General features: G+C 52.4%; 1 protein-coding gene across 3 annotated transcripts in view; it reads right to left on the minus strand.

Annotated features, from left to right (window-relative positions):
• Positions 1 to 442: 442 nt before the first annotated feature.
• The window catches only part of FARS2 (phenylalanyl-tRNA synthetase 2, mitochondrial), a 383333-nt gene continuing 359644 nt past the window's right edge, over positions 443 to 24131 (minus strand). For 2 of the 3 annotated variants that reach the window (XM_060163756.1, XM_060163757.1), the window contains one exon: positions 443 to 738. In XM_060163756.1, the coding sequence (XP_060019739.1) occupies positions 600 to 738 (139 nt within the window). In that variant the 3' untranslated portion in view covers positions 443 to 599. The remainder of the gene's footprint in view (positions 739 to 24131) is intronic. The other variant, XM_060163758.1, reaches the window with a different exon arrangement.

Genomic DNA, 24131 nt, shown 5'->3' on the forward strand with positions numbered 1-24131 from the left:
TGGGGGGGGGCGGAGGCAGCTTTGTCCACACCCTGGGGCCAGAGCCCCGGCTCCAAGCCCCACTTTGTGAAAAGGAAGTAAAACCCTGCTCGCTCAGAGATGTGACTCCCTCCACCTCTGAGGGACCCCTGGCATTTCATCCGCGCGCTGTCTGCAGCCTGCCCTTTGCAGAGCAGAAGGAGGGAGAAAGGAACGGGAGCCGATTGAGAAAAGCTTCTCCGGTCTGGAGTGTGTCCCTCTGTGTGGCTCCGCTCATTACACGGGGGCAAGAGCCTGTCAGGTAGGAAATCACGTCTGCTGTTTACACTTTAACAGAACCCAGGGACCAATTAACTGCGCCGAGCGCCAACGGGCAAAGCATTTCTAAAAGGAAGAGAAGGTAACTCTCGTATTATTGCTCCTTCCCCCCACTTTTCCCAAATAAAAGACACATGCTATGTCAACAGCTTCTCAAGAGCAATCCTTTGTCTTCTGAAAGTCCTGAAACTGACCCATTTATCACAAGATTACGGATGCCTCCGCCCACAAACAGTATCTTTTTCTCTTTGGTTCAGCAAACCCGGGGCCCTGGGAGGGCCGCAGCCGGGGAGGTGGCGACATCAAAACCTGCCCTCGACGCCCAGCAGCCGCACGGCCGCCTCCTGCACGGCCTGGTGGACGCGCCCGACCTCTCTCTGCGACATCGTGCGCTCCATGTGGCGGTAGGTGATGCGGTAGCAGTGGCTGGTCCTGTGTGTCCTGGAGAACAGGAGAGAGAGGCAGGTGAGTGGGGGCAGGCGTGTCTCCTGCAGAAGCAGTGGTGAAAGCTGAGGAGGACACAGGGCCACCGACGGGGCGCTACAGGGGCGCACCCCTGCTGACGGCCGGCGTGCCCCTTACAGAGGAGCCGGTGACAGGAACACTGACCGCTGGGTCCCCTTGGACTGAGTGCATCCGTTGGGAGGGAAGCTTCTTGCAAATCCATTTCCTGGGCCGGCCCTGATTCAGCAGCTGGGCGGGGGCCCTGGGCTCCGAGGCGGACCCTGACAAGCAGAGCGGTTAGGGACCAAGCGCTCCCCCTGCAGGCCGTGGGGAGCATAGGACAATCGTGCCATCTCTGTGCGGGGCAGACAGTCCCTCTAATCCTGGTTCTACCAGGCGGCTGCCGGCCTGGCTGCCGTGGGACAGCTGGGTGGTTCCGGAACATGGGGTCCCGACAGCACTAAGGCTTCTACTGCGTGGCGGCTGCTGAGACACACGGGTACCCAGCAGCTCATCAGGAAGCCCCCGGGGCCCTGGCCAGCCGGCCTGGCCCTCCCCTCTCCGGGCACTTCTGTTTCTCTCCTTCAAGCCACCAAATTCCTCCTCTCCAGCCCCCTTCCTGGGAGAGCCAGCCCTGCCCGCCTCGCTGCAGGCGGAGAAGCTGGAGCAGACGAGTGGGTCCCGGGCAGAGCCCCAGGGACATCAACACCACGCGCCACGCGCCCGCTGCCCAGCGGGAGGCCGCCCCGGGCCTGCAGGAGAGCTAGAGCCTTGAACAGGGGCCTCTGGTGGGGTCGGGCGCTCCGTACGCCCTGGGAGGCCCGCCGTTCCCCACAGGTGCCACAGGGCCCGGGTCCGTGCTTCTCGGGGACTCGGGACACTTCGTGGACTTGCTCTCGGTGGGGCTCCCTCCACCCTCTCCGCCCGTTTTGCCGCCAGGCCCCTCGCTGAGCAGGGTGTCCCAGCCTCCCTGATCTGCTCTCTTTCCTCCTCCGCCCGGGCTGGTCACCTTCCCCTGCTCGCCGCCTCCAGGAAGGGGGAGGACTGTGCCTCACAGGCCTATTCGCGTTTCAGTCCCCTTGTGGATCCAGGTAAGAGAAGAAGGTACCTCTGAGTGGCGGGGGGAGGAAGCCGGTCCTTAGGGGGCTCCTCGGGACCCCTGGTTCCACACCGCCGGCCCTGTCACCCCACCCGACACCCCACTGCCTGCCCGAGACAAGGGAGAAAACAAACCTCCGCCCAGTGGCTCTACTCAGTGGCCGCGCCTGGGATGGGCCCTGGGTGCTGCCCTGAGGTCCCCCGATGAAGCGGGGCAGCGCTTCCACCTCTTCCCGCCCCAAGGCCATGCGATGGGGAAATGTCTTTTCGACAAGCGGTGCTGGGACGCCTCTGTGTCCTCATGCAGGACAGAACGAAGTTGGCCCTTTCCTCACACCAGACAAAAATTAACTCAAAATAGGTCACACACTTAAACGTAAGACCTAAAACTATAACAGTCTGAGAAGAAAACACGAGAATCCATCTTCATGACCCTGGGCCAGGCAAAGCTTCCTTAGGTATGACACCAAAAGCACAGGTGACAAAAGAAAAAATGGACGAATTGGGCTTCATCAAAATTAGAAACTTTTGTGCTTCAAAGGACACCATTAAGAAAATGAAAAGGTAACTTACAGAATGGGAGAAAATATTTGCCAATCCTATACTGACAGGGGACTCGTATCTAGAATATATAAAGAACTCCTACAACTCAACAATAAAAAGACATAATCTGATTAACAGTGCACAAAGGATCTGAATAGAATTCTCCCAAGAAGACATGCAAACGGCTGGACGCGCATGAAAAGGTGCTCAACGTCATTAGCCAGCAGGGAAAATGCAAATCAAAACCCGCAGTGAGACGCCACTTCGCACTAGCTAAGACGGCTACAATCACAAAGACAGAAAATAGCGAGTGCTGGAGAAGATATGGAGAAATAAGAACCCTCACGCGTGGCTGGCGGGGATGTAAAATGGTGCAGCCGCTGGGGAAAGAGCCGGAGGAGCCTCTGAAAGTTAAACACGGCAGTTCTTCAGACCCTGACACACAGTCACCCTGTGATCCAGCGGTCCCTCCAGTAGGTATACGCTCAAGAGAAATGAGAGCGTCTGTCCACACAGACGTGCAGGAATGCGCAGAGCAGCATTCTTCTCGACAGCCAAACAGTGGAAATAATGCCAGCGTCCTTCAAATGATGACTGGATAAACAATCTACCTCTACACGGAATATTATGCAGCCATAAGAAGAAATGAAGTTCTAATGCTACAACCCAGACGGACCTTGAAAACATTACACTCAGTGAAAGACGCCAGACGCAGAAGACCACGTATTATATGATTCCACTACATGAAACGTCCAGAGTAGGCAATTCCATACAGACAGGAAGCAGATCATAACTGCCCTGGGCTGAGGGGTTGGTGGAAAGTGGAGTGACTATTAACGAGGATGGGGTTTCTCTTGAAGGTAGTGAGCATGTCTGGAATGGGATAGTGGTGAATGTTAGAAAACCACTGAGTTGAATATTTTAAATGGATGTGTGACACGTGACTTACATCTCAGTAAAGCTGTTCTATTAAAAAAAGAAGAGACTTGCCCTGCCGGGCGCTGGGCAGGCCTGCGCCTCTGCATCTCGTCTAGGCGAGTCCCCTAGACGCTGGTCTCCATCGCATGTGCTGTGTGCCCCTGCGGGACGGCACCCGGCCGTGTTACTCCACTTTGCTCCTCTGGTGCCCAGGGCGATGTCTGGCATAGGGCAGGTGCTGCATAAAAGCTGCTGAACGAATGCTTATGCAACCACCGAACCCCGGGGTGGGAGGCTGCGTTCAGGCCTAGAGGAGGCTGGTCGCACTGCCCTGCCGGCGTTCCACGGCCCTGTCCCGCGTTCAGCCACGGCCTTCTCTTTCCCTCTCCCACCCCTGCCTCCAACAGTGAGGGAGGCGGACGCCGTCAGCTAGGAGGCAGCGAGGGTAGCCGCAAACACCGGGGCGCCCCAAGCCCTCCGCCGGCGTGAGCCTCAGCCGCCTCCGCGGGCCGGTGCGGCGGCCACAGGGCGGGCCTCGGAGCCAGCGCCTGGCCCACGCCCAGCGGTGCTGTGTCCTCCCCTGGTGACCCCGGCTGGTTCCCGCACTGGGCCTCAGGATAAAAGGTGGATAACAGTCGTGTCGACCGCGGAGAACGGCTCCACGCAGAACCACCAGACAGAGCACACAAGTGTGTGGCACAGGACCGAAGGAGCTCGGTAAGCGGGGCCTCTTTCTGTGCTTTTTAAATGAGGTGAGCAGGGAACCCCGTGGGCACAGCAATGAGCTGGCAGCACGGGCCGCTGTGGTTCCTGGTTCCTGGTGGCAAAGCCTTTTGTAGAACCCAGGCCCCCGGAGACACCAGGCCACGGCACCCGACGCAGAGGCTGTGTGCGCCGCAAGACGCTTCCCCAGCAGGCCTCGCGCTGGGGCTGGAGGGCCGAGGCCTGCCCTGCCGGGGCCCTTTAGGGACAGTGTGCCCTGCAGGGGTGGAGCCCAGCTGTGCCCCGCTGCACTGGCCTCTTGGGCAGCTGGGAGACCCACCTTCCCACCCCCGTGCACAGCAAGGGCCCTTCTCCCATCCCGACATCACCAGGCAGCATCCCGGGTTTCCAAGAGATGGAGGGTTCTAGGGGAAGAGAAATTAGTTGAGCAAGAAAAAGGGCAGAGGGACTGTGGGCTGTTTGATGACGATGCAAACATTTACTAGAACAAGTGCGGCGACAGATCTGGCGACCCAGCAAGGGTGGGAGGATGGTTTCCTGCAGGGGAGGCCGCTGTCCCACCGGCCTGGGCAGGGGCCCGTCCTCCCCGCCCCCCTCCCCGACTCACAGGGGCCTAGAACTGGCTCCTCATTTCCAGGCTACGACACACGACCTGACTCTGAGTTTCTCCTCTGTTGAAAGAGTAACAGCACTGACCCCATCGACTTTTCCCAACTGCCTCGGAGACAAGGTGACAGGGCTCGGACGCCATCAAGCGCCGCACGGGCGTGAGATGAAAGCATCCTCACGACACTGTTATTATACTTTTTCGGTGGTTCACTCAGGTCTCTGTCTCTCAGCTGAAGAGCTGGTAATACGGCCTCTACAAGTTGAGATTTCCAACCAAAGACGAGTGGGAAAAAAATTTATCTCCTCACTTCTAAGTGCTTCCAAGAAGGCCCCTATAAGGATTCTTGGGATTCCAACAGCTTTTACAAAACACTGTGATGAGTTGGGAGCAAATGAATCATAAACATATGGATTAATTTTAAAAATTGAGAGAAACAGTATTTGGCAGAATATTTGGCCATAATTCAGTAGACTCAACTGAAAATCAACCAGGTTTGCCTTTTCCTAACATCACTGGAGAGAGGGAGGGAGGGAGGGAGGGGAGAGAGAGAGAGAGAGAGAGAGAGAGAGAGAGAGAGAGAGAGAGAGAGAGAGAGATTGAGAGAGGGAGGGAGGGAGAGGGAGAGAGGGAGGGAGGGAGAGAGAGAGGGAGGGAGGGAGGGAGAGAGAGAGAGAGAGAGGGAGAGGGAGAGAGAGGGAGAGAGAGGGAGGGAGGGAGAGGGAGAGAGGGAGGGAGGGAGGGAGGGAGAGAGAGAGGGAGGGAGGGGGAGAGCGAGGAGTGCCTTTTGTCTGTTTGCTAGAAACTTTTTTTGGAGCTTTCAGATGGTGGATTACTTGGTCCTTCTTTCGCTGGCGGGGAAACCGAAAGCCACGGACCTGGCCCCAGGTCTGAGCGGAGGACCGAGTCTCTCACCCCTGAGGAGTGGTCGATCTGTGAAGACCATGGAGCTGGAGGGTCTCACAGCTCAGCGTGGCACAGGTGAGAAGGTGGATTCCCCAGAGGGAGGGATGCCCGGAGGGCCAGCCCCAACTGTCTGGATTAGGGTCTTTCTGATTCTTTTACATCCTCCCAATGCAGCCTCTTTTAGCCCAAAAGCCTCTCAATCTTTCATCTGTCATGGCCCCCGCTGGCTCAGAAACAGCACCAGCAGCAGACGTTTATTTACGCAGCGCCTCGTACATACCAGGCACTGGTATGTAAGCCCTTTACATCCACGAACCCATGTAAGCATCACACCCACACTGGGTAGACAGCATCACTGTCCTGACACACAAATGAGGAAACAGAGAGAGAGAGAGAGAGAAGAGACAAGCAGAGAGAGAGAGAGAGAGAGAGACAGCAGAAGTCACTGGGCCGCGTCCACACCGCGAGTAAGTGGTGGGGCTGGATCTGAAACCAGCAGCCCAGCGGGAACATACAATACGTGGCCACTGTGGAGAACAGCCCGGTGGCTCCCACGAAGGTAAACACAATGACCACGTGACCCAGCACTCCCGCTCCCGGGTGTACCCCCCACCCCAAAGAACACAGAGCGAACAAACTAGTGGTGACCAGAGGGGAGGGGCAGAATAGGCGAGGCGGATTAAGAGGTACATGCTACTAGGCGTCAAATACACAAGTGCTAAGGATGTAATGTACAGTACAGGGAACATAGTCAGTATTTTTGTAATAACTTTGTATGGAGTATGACCTACAAAAAATACTGAATTACTATGCTGTACACCTGAAACTAATATCACATTGTAAGTCGATGATAAGTCAGTGAAAAGGAAATACTGCTAAGCTCACTGCTGCTCTGCAGGTAACAGCGTGCCAGTGATGGACTCTGTGCAGGGACTGGGGCCACCAGGCTTCCCTGGACAGAAGGGACAGTGGGGCAGGCGGCCGGCGAGGGCTGGACCGCCTCCATCATCCCACCATCAAGTTGACGCCAGCAACCACACAGGCTCCGACTGCGAGGTCAAGTCCTTCCCCGGAGGCCGCCAACACCTGCTCCCGAGACAGGGGAAGTGTCTGCTTTTCCGTCGGTGACGAGAGCAGCCCCTGCACGTTCTCGGTGGCGCGCTGGGCACCTCCCAGAATGGGTCGCTGCGCCCACAGCCCCTGCTGACGCGACCTACCTACAGGGGCTGCTCCACAGCGGGGACGGTGCTGTGCTGGGGCAGGTGCCGTTTTCGGGGGACCAGGCAGTGGGAGCACCGACTCGCTCCTGCTCGTGTGATGGCCACCCGGCCGCGCCCTTTGCCCGGTTGGGAGGCTCCAGTGAGGGGAACAGTGTGATGGGAAGGGGATCAGGGAGGGGGCTGGTTGCCAGGGAAATGGGGTGTGAGGGGTGGAGAAGAACCCAGACTTGCAGCAGGGGTCCGACTTCCACTGCGTCCCCGGCCTCTGCTGTCTGTGCGACCGAGCCCTTGGCGCCCCCCTTGTGACGTGAGGATGACACGTGCCTCCCGGGGCTGGTGCAGACACGGCAGCAGAGGCTGACGAGACCCCGGCGGCCCGGGGTGGGCGCTCAGGGCCCGCTGCTGTGTCCCCCACCTCCTTTACCTGCAGGGCTGATGGGGAGAGGAAGGATGGGGGGGAGGGCAGGGGGCACGCTGGGGAGCCTGACTGGGAAAGTGAGGGGAGGCTGGGAGTCAGGGAGAAAGGTGAATTAGCGCTCAGCATCGGGCACGATCTAAACAAGTGCTCTAGAAACTAAGAAAATCACTTCCCCCCTTTACCTTCCCCGTATTAAAAAAAGGAAGCCAAAGGGAAGAGGAAAAAGTGAAATCGTGATCATAAGACCTCAGGTCCGATGACGGTGTGCCCGTCTCCTCATGAACTGCCCTGGGGTTTTCAAGGACAGAGGCCGCGTCGCTTTAATGCAGGAAAGGCCCCAGGCCCCAGCCACGGCCGTGTGACGGCCACCTGACCTCACCAGGGACAGGGCTGGACCGAGCGACCGCCCGGCCCCCCCCAGCTCTGCATCCCAGGAGTCAGTGCAGAGGACAGAGGGGATTCTGGAGGGGCCGAGCGGCTGCAGGGCCCGCGCGGACGGAAGGGAAGGGGTGCCCGTCGGAGGGATTTCGGGGCGGGCGGCGCAGGGACGCCCCAGGCGCCATGGGGGTCGCTGGGTGACAGCCAGGCCGGCTCTCCGGGGAAGAGGCCCCGCAGGAGGTGGGTCTCGGGTTGGCACAGACCCTCTGGACTGAACTGGCCTCCCATGCACTGCCTTCTCCCGCCCCTGCGCCATCACGCACGCTCCGCCCCCGAGCCGTCTGCTTCCCACGCTCAGACGCTCGGCCCTAGGCCTGGCGCCCCCGAGGGCCGCTCGGAGGCGAGCCTCCGAGTCCGTGGTGTGGACGTCACCGCCTCTCACTGCCTCTGTGGCTGCAGCCTCTTCCCACAGGGATTTCTGTTCCTTGGCGTCAGTCACCAGAAACCAAACCAGATGGTTCCCCCCACGGTTAGCGCCGTGGGAGAGACAGCTCCAAGCCAGGCCCCGAAGGAGGGAAAGCGGGGCCGGGCGAGAGGAACCCGCTTCCGGAGCTGCCCCCCGCTCCCGGGCCGCCCGCACACTGGCAGCTGAAGAGGTCCCAGGAGACACGCGCTTTGCAGGCAAGACGCGCCTTTTCACGTCAAACACTTGGCAGGTCCTCAGGGGCGCCTCACGTCCCCCAACACCCCTTTCACTCCCATCAACCCCCGCAAAGTTCCCGGTTCTTCCGAGGCAGGGTCTCAGGCCAGGCAGCCAGGAGGAAGGAGGTCGTGCCCTTGCCTCCCCGGGGGCGGGCCTGTGTTCTTGGTCCCCACGTGCACGTCCATATGAAAAGAACTGCGCTGGGGACGTTTTCTAATAGACGCTCCCGCGGGGAGGCTCGGGGTGCAGCCCAGCCAGCCCTGCTGCTTCCCAGCTCTCGGACCTTGGGCCAGCTCTTAATCGCTGGTCCAGGTTCTTGTTCTAAGATCCAGATCGTGTACTCACAGGGTTTTTGATGGACTGAATGAAAACAGTATATGTAAAGCGTTTGGCACCGTTCAAGCTACAGTTAACAATTGGTCTCATTATTTATGTGGCTCAAGGGTCTAGACACTCAGTGGGGGCCACACAGACAGGCCCGAATGACCTCGGACAAGGTGTCTGAGCTCCACCTTCCTCATCTGTACAGATGGATCCTAACAGGATACATGCAACAGCCCGAAGGAACCCTGAAGACATTACAGTCCGTGAAATAAGGAGACACAGAAGGCCAAACAGTAAACAACTCCTTTTCCATGAGGTCCCTGGACTCGTCAAATTCATAGAGACAGAAAGGAGAGTGGTGGTCGCCAGGGTCTGAGGGACGGGGACAGAGAGTTAGCGTTTAAGGGGGACAGAGTTTCAGCTGAGGAAGATGAGAAAGTTCTGGAGGTGGATGGAGGTGACGGCTGCATAACAGTGTGAATGTCCTTAACGCCACTGAACTGTATACTTACGAATAGTGAGAAGAGTAAATTTTATGTTATGTATATTTTATCACAATAAACTTTTCATTTTGGAGGAGGAGAGTTCGCCCGAACAACCTAGTTGACTATTACTAGAAGAGGAAGCTGGGAACTCGAATTTGTACTAAAGATACACAAACAGAAAGCAACAATGGAAAACCCCAGCACACCACTGCTTGGCCGGTGGCAGGACCATCGCCAGAGGACAATGTGTTTGGTTTCCACCTGCCCAGACGGCTCCTCTTCTTGATTTCATGAACTTAGCAGCCAGGCTGCCCTGCGTTTTACACACATGGTTTCTAGGACCGCTGCTTATCTGCTCTAACAGCATTTACCGTATTTGAAAAGTGCTTTTCAACTATCCATTGTCCTCCAGGCCATCCTCCTACATTTCTAACAAGCCTGAAGTAACGTCTCATGTGGCACAGATTTCCAAAGCTCTGTGCTTCTCCTCCGTGTGGGGAATTTGGAAGAGGTTTTCCTTTTCTCCCTGGCCGCGTCTGCATAGCCCAGGTCAACAGCGCTAACTTCAACTCCGTGCTGGTGCACCGCAGCTTCCCGGGCGCACTGACACCTCAGGGGATGAGCCAGGCCACACAACACAAGATGTTTGGCAGGTGAAGTGCTACCTTTTCATCTCAATCAATTGATCCACAATGATTTATTCTGTGTGGAGGCAGACACTGAGGAGGTACAGAACAGGGATAGGCATTGCTTGATCAATACATAAATATTCATGGGGTGGCCGTTCTGGGTACAACAGAGCAGCAGAGTGAGGGGGAAGAGGTATTGCAAAATAAGACAAAGAAGGATGAGGCTAGATTACCATCTGCTTGGGGGTTGAGACATGGATGCATGAAATGACAGCTAGCAGGACAATGCTGTTAGTGCTACGTGTTAAATGGAGGGCATAGATTGTAAACGACCTAGGGGTTAGAAAAGACTGGCAGGGAGATGAGATTAGATCTCGATCTTGAGGACGAGTAGGATTTCAGCAGGTGAAGGGCAAAGAGCGTAATCCAGGTGGCGAATGACACGTGGTACTGGTAGGGGCGTTCATTACGTGTTTCCTCTTCTGTTTCAACAAAGGATGCTGAGGGTATGTTCCAGGTGTAAGTGGTCCAATGGAGAGCCATCCAGAGGATACGTGATCTGCGGGGAGAGGGCCTTATCATCCTGGCTAAGAAGGCTCAACTGGAAATCCATCATTCAGCAATCAACCCAAACCACCGGGTCCAGGATGAGGTCTGTACGGAGTCCTGTGAAAGGCTGGTAGGACCTTTGCTCTGGGCAGTTTTGCTGTTCCTAGAGGTGGGCCCTGAGATCTCACAGCCCCAAACAACAGAGGGTTCCCGAGATATAAGGGTATGTACGATGTCACCCGTCTGGTATGAAGAACCACCCAACCAAGGAGTATGCTATAGAGCTCTCCTCAACCCCATTACTCATGAGTAGGATTAGCCAGGAGTGTGCTATGTTGTATAGCTTTTATTTCTTCAGTGAGTCTTGGAGAAAGTGGGCTAATTACTTTGAGAGACTCAGTGTCTAGTTAATTATGAAGGAAGCACACATTAGTAGAGAGAAATTTATATATATTTCCAATGATTTATGGTTACTTTGCAAATGCTTTTGAGAAGGGACTCCCGGGGCTAACTAATAGCGTCATCTCTTGACAGATACTGAGTGAGAGGTTACGGGAGAGAGGGACTAAACTGGGACTCGGCTGGGAGGACGAGCTTCCTCTAGCCATGATACTCTAGGCTGGAATACAGCAGGGAGAGCTTGATTATACACCATTCATCCAAGCAGCATGTTTTACGGAATCACAGAATCCAGGATCAGGAACCGCGGAGATTTTCTGGTTCAAGCTTGAGTTCCCTCTGCAGAGCCTGATGCTGGACCACTTCCGGGGCAGCCCACCCGGGACTCACAGAGCAGGCTGAGTGGGAGCTCCCCTCACAGTGAGCTGGCAAGGGCTCCGGCCTGTCCTCGCTGGTCCTGGATTCACCCCAGTCCTTCTTCCCCGGGACAGCCCTGCCCACCCCTCAACTCACTATCAGCAGCAAAACAGCATGACGGCCCTGCCAGGACCACTGGTGGTCAGAGTGAGAAGGGATCTCGGGGGCAGCACACGTAATGTTTAATATCACTGCCTGGGAGGCTAGACATCTGTCTGTCCATCTACTCCATTCATTCATTCATTCAACAAATGAAATGAACATGCACTATATGGCATGTATTCTGCTGGGTACTGAGGACCCAATGATGGAATAAAACAAAACAAAGCAAAACAAACAAAACAGACCTGACCTCATGAAGCTCACAGTGTAGTGTAAGAGACAGGTGTTAAAGAATTACCAAGCAATGAGAATTGCAACTACACTAAGGCGTTTGAAGAAGAGGAACATGGAGCCATGGGGCCACAAAAAAGGGCCACTGACTTCGATGGTGGGTCAGAGAAGGTTCCTGTGCAAGTACCATGAGCTGACCTCACAGGGGGAGGGACTTGCTGGGTGAAAGGAGGTTGGGGGAGGCGGTTCCGCCCCCGGCAGGGTTCTGGGTAGAGGGAATGGCATGTGTCTGTGAACTGGGTTCAAATCGCAATTCCTCCTCTTCCGAGCCATACGATCTTGGTCAGATCATTGCCTTCGCTAGGTGTTGGCTAGAAGACGGTTTTTTTTTTTTTTTAGACGTTTTTGATGCGGACCATGTTTTTTTAATTTTTAAAAATTTATTTTATTTATTTATTTTTTGGCTGCGTTGGGCCTGCGTTGCTGCACGCGGGCTTTCTCTAGTTGTGGCGAGCGGGGGCTACTCTTCGTCGCCGTGCGTGGGCTTCTCATTGCGGTGGCTTCTCTTGTTGCGGAGCATGGGCTCTAGGTGCGTGGGCTTCGGTAGTTGTGGCGTGTGGGCTTAGCAGTTGTGGCTCGCAGGCTCAGTAGTTGTGGTGCGCGGGCTTAGTTGCTCTGCAGCATGTGGGATCTTCCCGGACCAGGGCTCGAACCTGTGTCCCCTGCATTGGCAGGCAGATTCTTAACCACTGCGCCACCAGGGAAGCCCCTTGATGTGGACCATTTTTAAAGCCTTTATTGAATCTGTTACAATATTGCTTCTGTTTTATGTTTTGGTTTTTTGGCTGAGAGGCACTTGGGATCTTAGCTCCCCAACCAGGGATCGAACCCGCACCCCCTGCACGGGAAGGCAAAGTCTCGACCACTGGACCACCGAGGAAGTCCCTAGAAGACGGTTCTGCTTGTCATGTCATGAAGCTTTGAGCTCAACCCAGGGTCATCACAAGAGCACCGTCACCAGAGGGCCTCAAGGTTTAGGACTTTTTTGTTTTAAAACCCAGAACCCCAGGCTCTCTGCCACGTGACACCTTTCCAATCTGTCCCCTCTAAATCACACAGCATCTACAGCACAGCCCAAAGCACAGCCGCTTTAGCTGATGTGGGCATGAGGAACCCGCCCACTCGGCCTGGCCTCCTGCCCACGGCAGCCCCTCCCCCAGCAGCTTATCAGCATCCCGAAGGCTCCAAGGAGGGTGATTTAAAAACCAAGCCCCCCCAAAAAACAAACAAAAAAATAAATATAAAATAAAACCCCCATATTCTATGATAGAAGGCAGCAAAGCTCAGACAGGCAATGGTTTGCACGAATTCATCTCAAAACTTAACAAATCCAAGTGAAATTTGCTTAAAATAGGACTGGAGCTCATTTGGGGACCACATTCTTCTAAGTAAAGAGAAATCCTTGATCCCATGGAGCATAAACACAGCAAGTGCGGCACAGAGCAGACAGGCTGCGGAGGTCGGGAACCCGGGTTCTTCCCCTAGAGTTTGTCACCGTAGGACGAGTGGCTTAACAGAAGCCCTTTAACAGCTTCTCCACCTTACAGAGGGGATTACAACTTCCTCGCAGTGTTATCAAGAGTCAGTAGGTTCTGAAGGCATTTTGTAATTACAGATGAGCCTTTAAATTTATCACGATAAAAGAGAGATTTCATTTTTGCAAATGGCCAGATATTTAGTGCTGAAATTGAGGAGGAAAAGTGATCTAATTGCAAAATATTCCAGACGTGCTAGAAGCAGCACAGCCATGAAGTAAGATGTATGTTTTCCGACGTGGCTTATTGTTGGTCCCATAAAAATGCCTGCAGAAAAAAAGGGGGGTCCAAACAGCTTTTGAGACGAAATAGCATCACATGGCCTTCAGCACACAGCATCTGGAGGGCGTTGTGCTATTTGAACTCAGAAGCTGCTGGAACGTTACGGTCACACCCCAGTCACCCCACGTTCCTAACGGATTCATTTTCACATCTGGAGAAGGACGTGACTATCCCAGACTCCTATTCCCCTGAGGAGCTAACACGATGAACCACACTGATGGAAACTTGTTCTAGAACCTTGTACGACTTATGTATGGAAACAACTTTTTTTTTTTTTTTTTGCGGTACGCGGGCCTCTCACTGTTGTGGCCTCTCCCGTTGCGGAGCACAGGCTCCGGACACGCAGGCTCAGCGGCCATGGCTCACGGGCCCAGCCGCTCCGTGGCATGTGGGATCTTCCCGGACCGGGGCACGAACCTGTGTCCCCTGCATCGGCAGGCGGACTCGCAACCACTGCGCCACCAGGGAAGCCTGGAAACAACTTTTAAATTCCAAATATTGACAAGATCAAAGAAAGCTCTGGGCCTTGCCCTCACACAGTCTTCGCAAAGTTGAAGCTACTTTGTCAATAGTAATAGTAGCAGCAAGAAGAAAACTGACAATTATAAAGCTATGAGGCTTCCAGAACCTCGTGCCCGTGTGATCTCACCGGCTGTGACCACAGGGCAATCCCGAGAGGTGGACACTCTCACCTCTGTTTGCAGAGCAGGGACAGGCCCAGAAAGATGGCGTGAGTGGGTGAGGGCCGAGGCTGGAACCTCGCTCCCTTCCTTTGCGTTAAACTCTGCTCACCTTTTCTCCCAGACATACTCTGCCGGCCTACTGATGTCCACTGCAGTCACCGCTGACTGCTGTTCAACAAGGATACCACGGTAACTGATGAATTTCAGGCTGCTTTTCAAAACGTGACTAGGACTTTATCCCCAAAAGGGAAAAATTAATGCGTTAGTAAATATTACTTGGCAGAGAAAGTGTAGGAAGTATAAAGAAAGAAAGGGCAAAAGAAGAAAAAAATACTTTAAAGGGAAGAAGGATCTATTATGTATAAAGTGTTAGGCACTTTAATGTTTCATTTCATCCTTGCCATTAATAGAAAACATGGATGAAAAAAGCCAGAATGAGGGACAATGTTAGCTTGATGAAGGCAAAGTCAGACCTGGAAAACACAGAACACAGATGTGCAGGTGGTGGGCTGAATGAGTAAAGACATAAATCTGGTTTAGAATTCGCAGCCACAGTGAAAGAAGCCTGATCAATTCCAAGGTTCTCACTGCCCGAGCGGAGAAAAGATCATAGCTGTTCAGGGAAGGAAACCCACCCCAAGGTGATATTCTAAGATAAACGTTTAGGTGGGGCTTCATACAGGGAGCTTTAGGTGAGCAATGACTATGATTTCGGGGTCACTTAGTACGCCTGGATGCAACCTGTCATTTAATTCTCATTACAGTCCCCTCGTATTGGGAATTATTCCCCCTATTTTGCAGGCGAGAAAACTACAGCTCAGAGAGGTTAAAAGCATCTTCCCAGGTCACTCAAGTAGAAGGTAACAGAGGTGGCATTCCAACTTAGGTGTCCAGTTGTCTCCAAAGCTATGCTTTTAGTCCCAGGCTGGGGATGCTGTCTGACTTAGTGGCCAGTGTCTCAACTATATTGCTATTTCAAAGCAGTCGTGGGTTTCATAAGGCTAGTCCCTTGATGAAACTTGAGGGAGTAGCTCTAAAATGTACTTCCACGAAAAACCAATTTTGTTTGGGGCCATGGAGGTTGATAGGTTCAAGTGCACAGCGTCTTTGATGGTCTGGCTATCTTTGTTACTTGGATAAATCTATTGCCCTCTCCAGGTCTCAGTAAAACCAAAGGAATGCTATCTGCTCCTAACTAGTCCTTCAGTTAGGAAAAATTGAAGTCATGTGAGCAAAGCATTGTCAGCAACTTGGGAGAAAGTACTAATAAAGTAAAAGCCCAAGTCAATAAACCACTTCAAAATATTATTGAGTTGAGGTTGTCCATTTTCAAACTCAATGAAAAAAAAAAGTGTTCTTTTTTTGGTATTACTTCAAAAAAAGAAAAAAAAAGTCATCGAACTTACATTTCTGGTGTACTGGAGAAAAACATAATCAATTTTCTGAAGTTGAATTCTGTCCATTTTAAATGCTTAGGAAAGATTCAGTAAGACTGCCCATGAGTTAATTTCAAAGGCAAAGTATCAACAAGACACTTCAATTGTGGGCTTGAGGGCCAATGTGACACTGTCATGCCTTGAAGAAGCTACTTGAGTGGTGGTCCAGCATCTTTCGGCTCCCTTACTTCGCGCTGAGTTTTTTTTACTGGGCAAAGGAATGAGTGAAGAGTTGGGCACAGAGTGTGCTTTGGACAGATTGCTAGAACAGGTGATCAAAGAGTAAGTCTGTCTCTTCCTCTACCACAATCTGTTCCATGTATGACAATTAGAATAAGATAGCAGTGAGCCAGGAAGACTCCAGAATGATGGCAGAATATGATAAACTAAAGATCCTACTGCTACATACTCTTAGATGTGCCGAATAACATATCGGAACATTGGCTTTTAAAAGTGGATAGCTGAGTAGATTATGAAAGCAAGGGGAAATCACCAGGTGCAAAAAATAAAGAAAAAAAAGACCTGCAACAGTAAGTGCCTAGAACTTCAGCCGCCTAGAGTAGGAGGCAGTATCAGTTATTGTAACATAGAATTTAGATTTTAATGTCCACCTGAGAACAGAATATGAACGCTTTGGTCCACATGAAGCAAGAAGTGGGACCTGAGATTCTCACACAAAACTGGAACTCTGAAGGGCTGCATCCTTGATGTGACAGTAGACTAAGAAATGCCTCAGATCTGCAAGCTGAGAAATCAACACAAAATTGGCCCTGGAATAATGCTAACCGTAGGATACCTAGACTACTTGGCAGAAGAAAATGCAGAACAGCCCTGGAGAAAAGTGTGGCCACATGGGATCACTTCAGGAAAGGCCCCAATGAACATAATCTCACAGTCAAAAAACACAGAACACATGAGGAGACAACCCATTATATGCCACAGTCACTAGATAAAAAACACAGCAGGATTAGTACCCCAAGAATTTCTAATATAAGAACAATCCAGAAAGGGTTTAAAATGATTGAAAGTTAATTTCAACATTTAAAAATACTTAAAAGACATAAAAGATATGAAAGAACATTATGAATAAAAAACAGCAGATCTGAAAAAGACCAACATAGAAAATGTATAGAAATAAAAATATAGTTATAATTTAAAAATGAGTGGAAGGGCTAAACCACAGATTAGATACAGCCAAATGTAGAATTAATAAACTGGAAGACACATGTGTGGAACTGTTTAGAATGCAGTAGAGAAGTACAGAAATGAAAATATGGGAGAGGGTAAGAAACAAAGGATAGAATATGAGTACCAGAAGAAGAATAGAGAGAGAACAAAGAGAGACAATATCTGAAAACATAATGGCTGGAAAATTCCAGAATTAGTGAAGTCCTCAGACTCAGGAAGCACAATAAGTTCTGAATGGGATTAAAATAAAAGTCTGCCCTAAGCACATCATAATGCAACTGCAGAAAAACTAAGACCAAGAGATGACCCTGACAACAACTACAGAGGAAAAATAGAGAACTTAACAAAGGAACAATTAAAGACATAGGTGACTTCTCAATAGCTACAAAGAGGTCAGGAGGTGATGGAATAACACCAACCAAATGTCAACCTATACTAGTTATACTCAGCTAAGCTGTTATTCTGGAATAATGGCAAAGTGAAAACATTTTCAGACAAAGTGAGACAAAATGAGAAAGTTTACCACTCAACACCTGCCATGAAAGCCCTGTGAATGGTACAGTTTAGGAAAAAAACTGAACTCAAAAAGAAATGGATGTAAGAAGCCAGCAACAATAATATGATGGCTTAGATCACAACCTAGTGAGCCAGGTTCACTCTCCATCAGAGCTGTTTGAAAGCTGTGGTTTCAGACGTCCCGGTTTCCCAGGGGTAGTCTCCATCTTAGATGATGTTCCAAATGCCCTAAGTTGGAGCAACTAACTCAGAAAAGCTGATCTCCTGTCTTGGTTATTTCCATCAGCCCCAGGCTTCCCACAGAACCTGACTACTCGTGGAAACACACGGTGAAGCAAGTCAGCAGAAGGACTGAGCCTAGCTCCGGAGTCACACAGACTTGCTCTCATTCTGGCAAGTTACTGACTCTCTCTAAGCCTAGTTTTCGACACCTTTAAGTAGGGCTAATAAAACATACTTTATAGATATATAAAATAAGATTAAAATATAATGACTGGCACAAAGTGAATACTCAATAAAAGATAGGATTTACTCTAATAGTATTAGCATTATAAGCTTTGTTAATTTAATGAGCAATGCATACATTTAGATTAATAAAAGGTTATGTCCCCAGATTCACCTAAAAAGAAAAAGTAAACAAGGGCATTGATATTAACTGTGATGTACCGGTGCCGGCTGCTAAGCCCTGTCCATTCATCCTCACACTGTCCCTGGCCCATGAACACCTCCGCCTGCAGGATATCTGCGCACTACCTGTCGGCACTACCATGGTGCTGCTTCAGTCTGGACCTCCCACCTGTATCAAAACTATAGGGAAGTGGCTGGTGAGTCTCTCTCTGAAACACTGTGTTGACTGTACTTGATTTGGAAGATATCTCCCGGTTGTTTTTGTTTTTTTTAAATCATTCTCTGCAGTTACCTCCGGGCACAGGAAAACTCAAAACAGAGCAGAGAGAAAAGCCAGCTCTGTGGTGCCCTTTTCAGCAGATAGGACAAAGCCATGAAATTGATATGCATGTTAACACGGGGAGGTGATGCCTGGGTTACTGACGGCTGTATGCCATGGCCGATCATTTTACACTTCATTAAGATATGCTCATTCACTCAGCCTCTAGGTGCAGACCTAGGTCTACTCCAACGAGAAAAATAGCAACTCGCAAAACACAGGCAAGTGTCCAAGCAGAAAAGCTGCAGAGCGATCTGGTATCTATTGACAGATGTGGGCGGAGCTCTGAGCTGGGACAGAGGTACCAGTTTAATTCTGGGCCCTTGAGCACAATGCTGGAGAGGGCCCCTTCCTCCCTGTCACCAGCCACATAAACCCGTGTCCAAAGCAGCGCCCCTCTGGCCACCTGCTTTTTTCACTGTTTGTGGGAGTGATTGGTTCATGATGTTTTCACACAAACGTGTTTTTTCTCTCTCTTCTTCTCCCCCGCCCTCCCTCTGCCCCCAAATCAAGATGGAAGGGACTTTTGGGTGCTGAGTTTCTACTCTGTTTTGGGCACCTTCATAAAAGCATCTTATGTACTTTTCAAAACTCTCTTACAGAGTAATCACTCCATGGTGACGGTAAGGAAACTGAGAGCCAGAGGGGCTGCGTAACTCACTCACCTCACCTGCCCTGCCGGCTGGGGCAGAGTCTGCAGGGGCCAAGAGGATGGGGCAACACGGCGGGTGTCAGAGGCTCGGGTCCCCCTGGTGTAGCCTTTCCCTAAATACCGGGGTAACCCCGAGCAAGCACCTCCTGTCTCTGGGCCTCAGTTCCTTCCCGGGGACTGGATGGTCGCTAAGATCTCTGGCTGCTCTGACCACGAATGTCCAAGCGCACCCACGTCAGTCACAGGTTAAGGACAGAGAAAAGCGGGGACCCTGGGGGAAGCAGGATTCTAACTCACCATGACCCCCGATTCGTGTTCTGGTGCACTCTGGCGGCGGTAACTGCTGACGACAAACGAGCAGACCACGGGTTGGGGCACCTGGCTGCTGGAGATGTCTGAAGCCAGACTTTAATACAGCCGCCTTGAGTAAGTCGCTGCAAAGCTGCTAATTGGATTCAGCAAGTTGCTGAGTCACTGTCGGGCAAGATCAAGCCGCTGTGCACAGGCGAGGAGGCCCAGCCTGTCAGCAGCTGAGAACATCTTTGTGATGAAGAAGAACAGGGGTGTGCAGAGCAGTGCCTGGGACGAGCTCTCACAGTTTACGATCAGTAATTAAAATCTAACAGACCCCAATTAGAAAGCACCCACCACAACCTTATTTTGCCATTTGTCTTTTAATTAAATACACCCCGGGATTTAGCTTTAATGCACAGAGATTTCGATGGGGATGGGGTAGAAACCACTGAGATGGAACCTGATGTGCTGGTTGTAACGTCTTCTTAGAGGAGGAGGGTGGGGAGAAGCTGCTCACGTGTTTCGTGTAAGTCACGGGTCCCTCCGTCCTGGGACCTCAGCACAGCACAGCACAGCAGAGCCCGGCCCTTCATGAAATCACCTCTGGGGATAAGAAGGGTGCCCCACAGAGAAACCAGGGCAGAGCTGGCGGCAGACTTTTTTTGAGGATGGTAAGTGGGAAAAACGTACTGTTAGGCCATAAAACAGAAACGTTTGATGGGGTCCTCTGTCACAAACTGGGGGGGGAGGAGAAATAAATTTTGAATGGAAGGAATTCACAGAGCCCCCTTTCTCGTGATGTCAGTGGCTTCTCACAGATGAGCAATCACTTAGTGCCTAGCAAGTCCAAGGTCCCGTGTGGAATCGGGCCGTGGAACAAGGGTGCAGGAGGGGTATACACGGCCTGCCGGGGCACAGCTGGGTACTGCAGGCCAGCTCGGGCTTCTGCCAGGCTCACCCCTGGAGCCAGAGACAGGCAGGAGGGAAGCACTTTCTCATCTGCCCCGTTATCGGGACTTGGCGTGAGGGGGGCACCCCACTTTAGAAGCTCCAGGCGGACCCATGATTGGAATGAGTTGAACTGACCCCCCTTAAAGGACTTCTCACCAGAACGGGTGCTGCTGAGGACAGTTCACATAATGGATCATCAAGTTTGCTTTGCTCACCAGGAGAAAGCTGTCTGTTGCACACTGGGAATTGCTGCATTTTTATTATTCATCAACCACCAAGTGCCCACGATGGCAGCACCTGATCCCCAGGTTGGAAGATGCCATTCGCCTAAAAAAGTGGACACTGAATGTCCAATCTATTGGCCTAAGTCACGACATTGGCTACTCCTGGCTTTTCTTTCTAGACTGACACACCAAGGAGGTTCAACTTCACGATTTCCCGAAATAGTTGAAAATCACTGAGGGAGAGTTATGTTCCAAAATACCATTTATAAGACAGCGAGCTTGTACCTAGAATGCATGCGCCAACCCAGAAGCAATGTCGTATGTACAGTGTTAGGATTCCAGCCCAGCCTCTCAAAACCCACCTGACTCATTATGTTTATGAAGTTCACCTGAGCACAAAAGGGTGACGCAAAAAGTTCTACGCTGATTTGGAGGGGGCCTCGCTAAGCGATCCACAAAACCGTGAGAAAAACTTGGAAATCCTATAAGGATGGGTTGACCAAGAGAGATGCTTAGAGATGAGTTGCAAAGTTGAAAGAGAGCCTATTAATAGTCATCTTTTTTATTTTTTATTTTTTTTTTTGCGGTACGCGGGCCTCTCACCGTTGTGGCCTCTCCCGTTGCGGAGCACAGGCTCCGGACGCGCAGGCTCAGCGGCCATGGCTCACGTGCCCAGCTGCTCCGCGGCACATGGGATCTTCCCGGACCGGGGCACGAACCTGTGTCCCCTGCATCGGCAGGCGGATTCTCAACCACTGCGCCACCAGGGAAGCCCAACAGTCATCTTTTAAGTGATCTTGCCCTCCTTCCAGGTAGGAATAAGAAGTCACCAAGAAACCCCTTCAGTTGCCTGTCGGCAAACCCGCAATTCCACCAGCGCTCACACCATCCTTTTTCTCTTTGGTTTCTCCTCCCGCCTGAGGCTCAGTCCAGCACCGCGATGTACGTTCCAGCGCCTTCAAATTCTGGGGACCTTCCGTCTACGTCCCCCCTCTCCCTAACCTTCCATCTCCCCGACTCCTACTCATTCCTCAGGACTCTGCTTGGAAGTTAGCCCCTTGAGAAGTTCTCCCTGGCCTCACTGTGCTGCTCAGTTGTGATGTCTGTCACTTGTCTGTGCCCACCCCCGGCCCCTGCTAACTTCTGAGAAGGCAGGGTTCCCTGCTGGACCCTGGGCACCAGCACGATGCTTGGTCCACAGCAGCGGCTCAGCAGACGCCTGCCAAACGGCAGAGCAGACTTCCTTACCGGTGGGATGCCTGCTGGGGGAGAGAGCAGTACTGGGCCCGCAGCAAAACCTCCCCACCTGCCCCAAACACCCAGCCCCCCAAGAGCTGGTCCCTGTCTGTGCTGGCATTAGGGGAGCCCACATACCAGTGTGGGCCCTGGCTTCCTGGCCCTTCATCAGCAGTAATCACATCTTCCCCAGTGCAGGGTGGGGGCCACCTGGCAGCTGCACCTAGGTGAGAGCTTTGAGAGGGGGGACGCATCTCTTTATGGCCTTTTTGCTTCATAAACTGTAAAAATGCCAGAAGGAAGACGTTTCCACACTGAGAATGAAGCTTGAAGAGACAACACCTTTCACAGGGGCCTGCACGTGGTCTGAGGGTAGGCACAGCAGGGTGGGTCGGTCGGTCTTCTCCAGGGTCTGGTAGAGCCCCAGCCTCCCCCGGTCTCACTGCAGCTGGGTCCACCCCCGCGGCCATCAGCACCGTCCCGGAAAAGGGAGCCAACCGCCAGAGGCGAGGGCTGGGGTCCCTCGCTGGCCTCCACGCTCACCAGTACCTCTGCATCCTGTCTCCTGTCTCCCTGCTCCCCTCCACCCCCAGTTCTCCCCACCGCAGCCCGTGTGATCTTCAACCATACAAATCTGATAACGAGACGCTCACGATGCTAAGGGCTCTTGGGATAAAGATGAAGGTCCTGCTGGGCTGGCCCCGCCCACGTCACTCCCCTTACCGCTCCCTGTTCATACATGGCCCCGCCCACGTCACTCTCCTTAACGCTCCCTGTTCATACATGTGAGCGCACAACCTTCCTGCTCTTCTTCAAGACACACGTGCTGCCCCTGCCTGGGATGCTTCCCTGGGGGAGGGGTCAGTCTGAAGCGAGGGCAGGTCGGAGGAACGGGGCCGTTGGGGCTCAGCCCTCTCGGGGAGACCCTCTGCCCACCACACTGGCCCCAACAACTGTAGCTACCAAACTGAGCCAAAGCCCCTCCTCATTTCACCATATCAATATTCAAATTGTATTCTGATCTTTACTTGAGTTCCTTATCTATCTTGTAATTACATCTGAACTCAGTGAAGAGGGAGGCCATTTCTTGGTCCTCCTCAGAGCATCACAAACCCAATCTGTTCCTGTTTCAGGCTAACCACACACAAGGTCAGAAGCAGGGTCGCCGGGATGCAGGGTGTTCACTGCAGGCAGCACCTGCCTTGCACCTGCTGAACAGCCGCGGGCAAGCACTCAGTGCCGGCGGCAGCTGCGCTGACTCCTGGTCACCGCCCCAGGCTGGCAGAGCCAGGACAGTGTCTGGGAACAAGTCACTCAGCCCCTGAGCCTCAGTCATGGTCTCAAGACAAGATGACCTACTGCGTGCAGTACCTTAGCACCTTGTCAGATACACATCCATAATCGAGGCTCGTCCTTTTTGTTTTCGGTTTTACTCTCACCCATGATTCTCGCCTGTGGCCGTGAGGGCTGCTGGACCCTGCCCAGCCCTCCCCATTCCTGGTGGGGAAAAGGGTCAAGTTCCCACAGCACAGTGGTCGCGAGGGCTGTGCTGCCCCCATGCTCCCAAGAGGATTTTCTCTGCATTTTCTGCGCCAAACAAGCTATCCTTCTCACTAGAAATGAGCCCCTGAGACACACTTATTTGTCTCTCTTGCTCAGAAAGGGAGGTGTCGCTTGCTCCCTTCGTCAGCTACGAACTTGAGGGGGAGAGGGCCAAGCTCTGGGTGGCACAGACACCTGCTCCCACGCTAGCGTTGTTGGTGGGAGGGTAGACGGCAGGGTGACTAGACAGGAGGACGGGGAGGGGGGAGGGGTCTCATGGGAGGTTTTTTTTGCGGGGGGGGAACTGGCTTGTGGGCAGATTTTGAATGAGACTATTTGTTAAAGCCATTTCAGATAAAGTCTTGGTCTTCAGAGATGGTCCAGGATGATAAAGCATAGAATATTAAAGGAATGAGCTGAGAATTGGAGAGAATGGAGGCTTTAGGTATAGATTTTAAGAACAATCTCTAAGTTCAATAACTGAAAAAAGAGAGGCATCTGAGGAATCCACAGTGGGTTGAGAACTCGGTATATTCTGTCATCAATGATTATTTAGTAACAAAGTGAAGGCCGATAGGTGACTGTAGGCCACTGTCCCCTAACCCTCAAGACCAGAATCACGTGTGCAGTATCCCAGCCTCGCTGCAGGGACACGGGTGGTCGCCTCTCCAGCGCCCATTCCACCTCCCACGTGGTGGTCCCCAGTCTCTAAGATGGCCACAATGATCCCTCCCACTGGTGTTGATGCCCTTGTGTGACTCCTCCCACATCACACCAGAGCTGGCCTGTCTGACCAAAGAAGATGGCGGACGTGACATTGTGTCACTGACTTCCATGCCCCACATCTAACCCCAGAGCGAACCCCACAGGCTCTGGCTTCCAGAATCTGATCATTGCCCACCACCTCCATCACTACCATCCGAACCACCACCGTCTCTTGTCTGGATTACCGCGAGCACCTAACTGGTCTCCCTGCTCCCACTCTACCTCCTTGGAGTAGCCAAAGCGATGCTGTTAACATACATCACCATGTGGAACCCTGACCAAGGTCTTCTAAGATCTTCCCACCTCATTCAGCGTCAAAGCCAATGCCCTTCCAGTGGCCTCCAAGACCCTGTGTGACCTGATTTTATCTCCTCCAGTGCCCGTCACTCACTCTGCTCCCACTACCATGCTCTGTCCTGGCTGGCGCCCC

This window comes from Lagenorhynchus albirostris, chromosome 10 (genome assembly GCF_949774975.1).
Source record: "Lagenorhynchus albirostris chromosome 10, mLagAlb1.1, whole genome shotgun sequence".
Lineage (NCBI taxonomy): Eukaryota > Metazoa > Chordata > Mammalia > Artiodactyla > Delphinidae > Lagenorhynchus > Lagenorhynchus albirostris.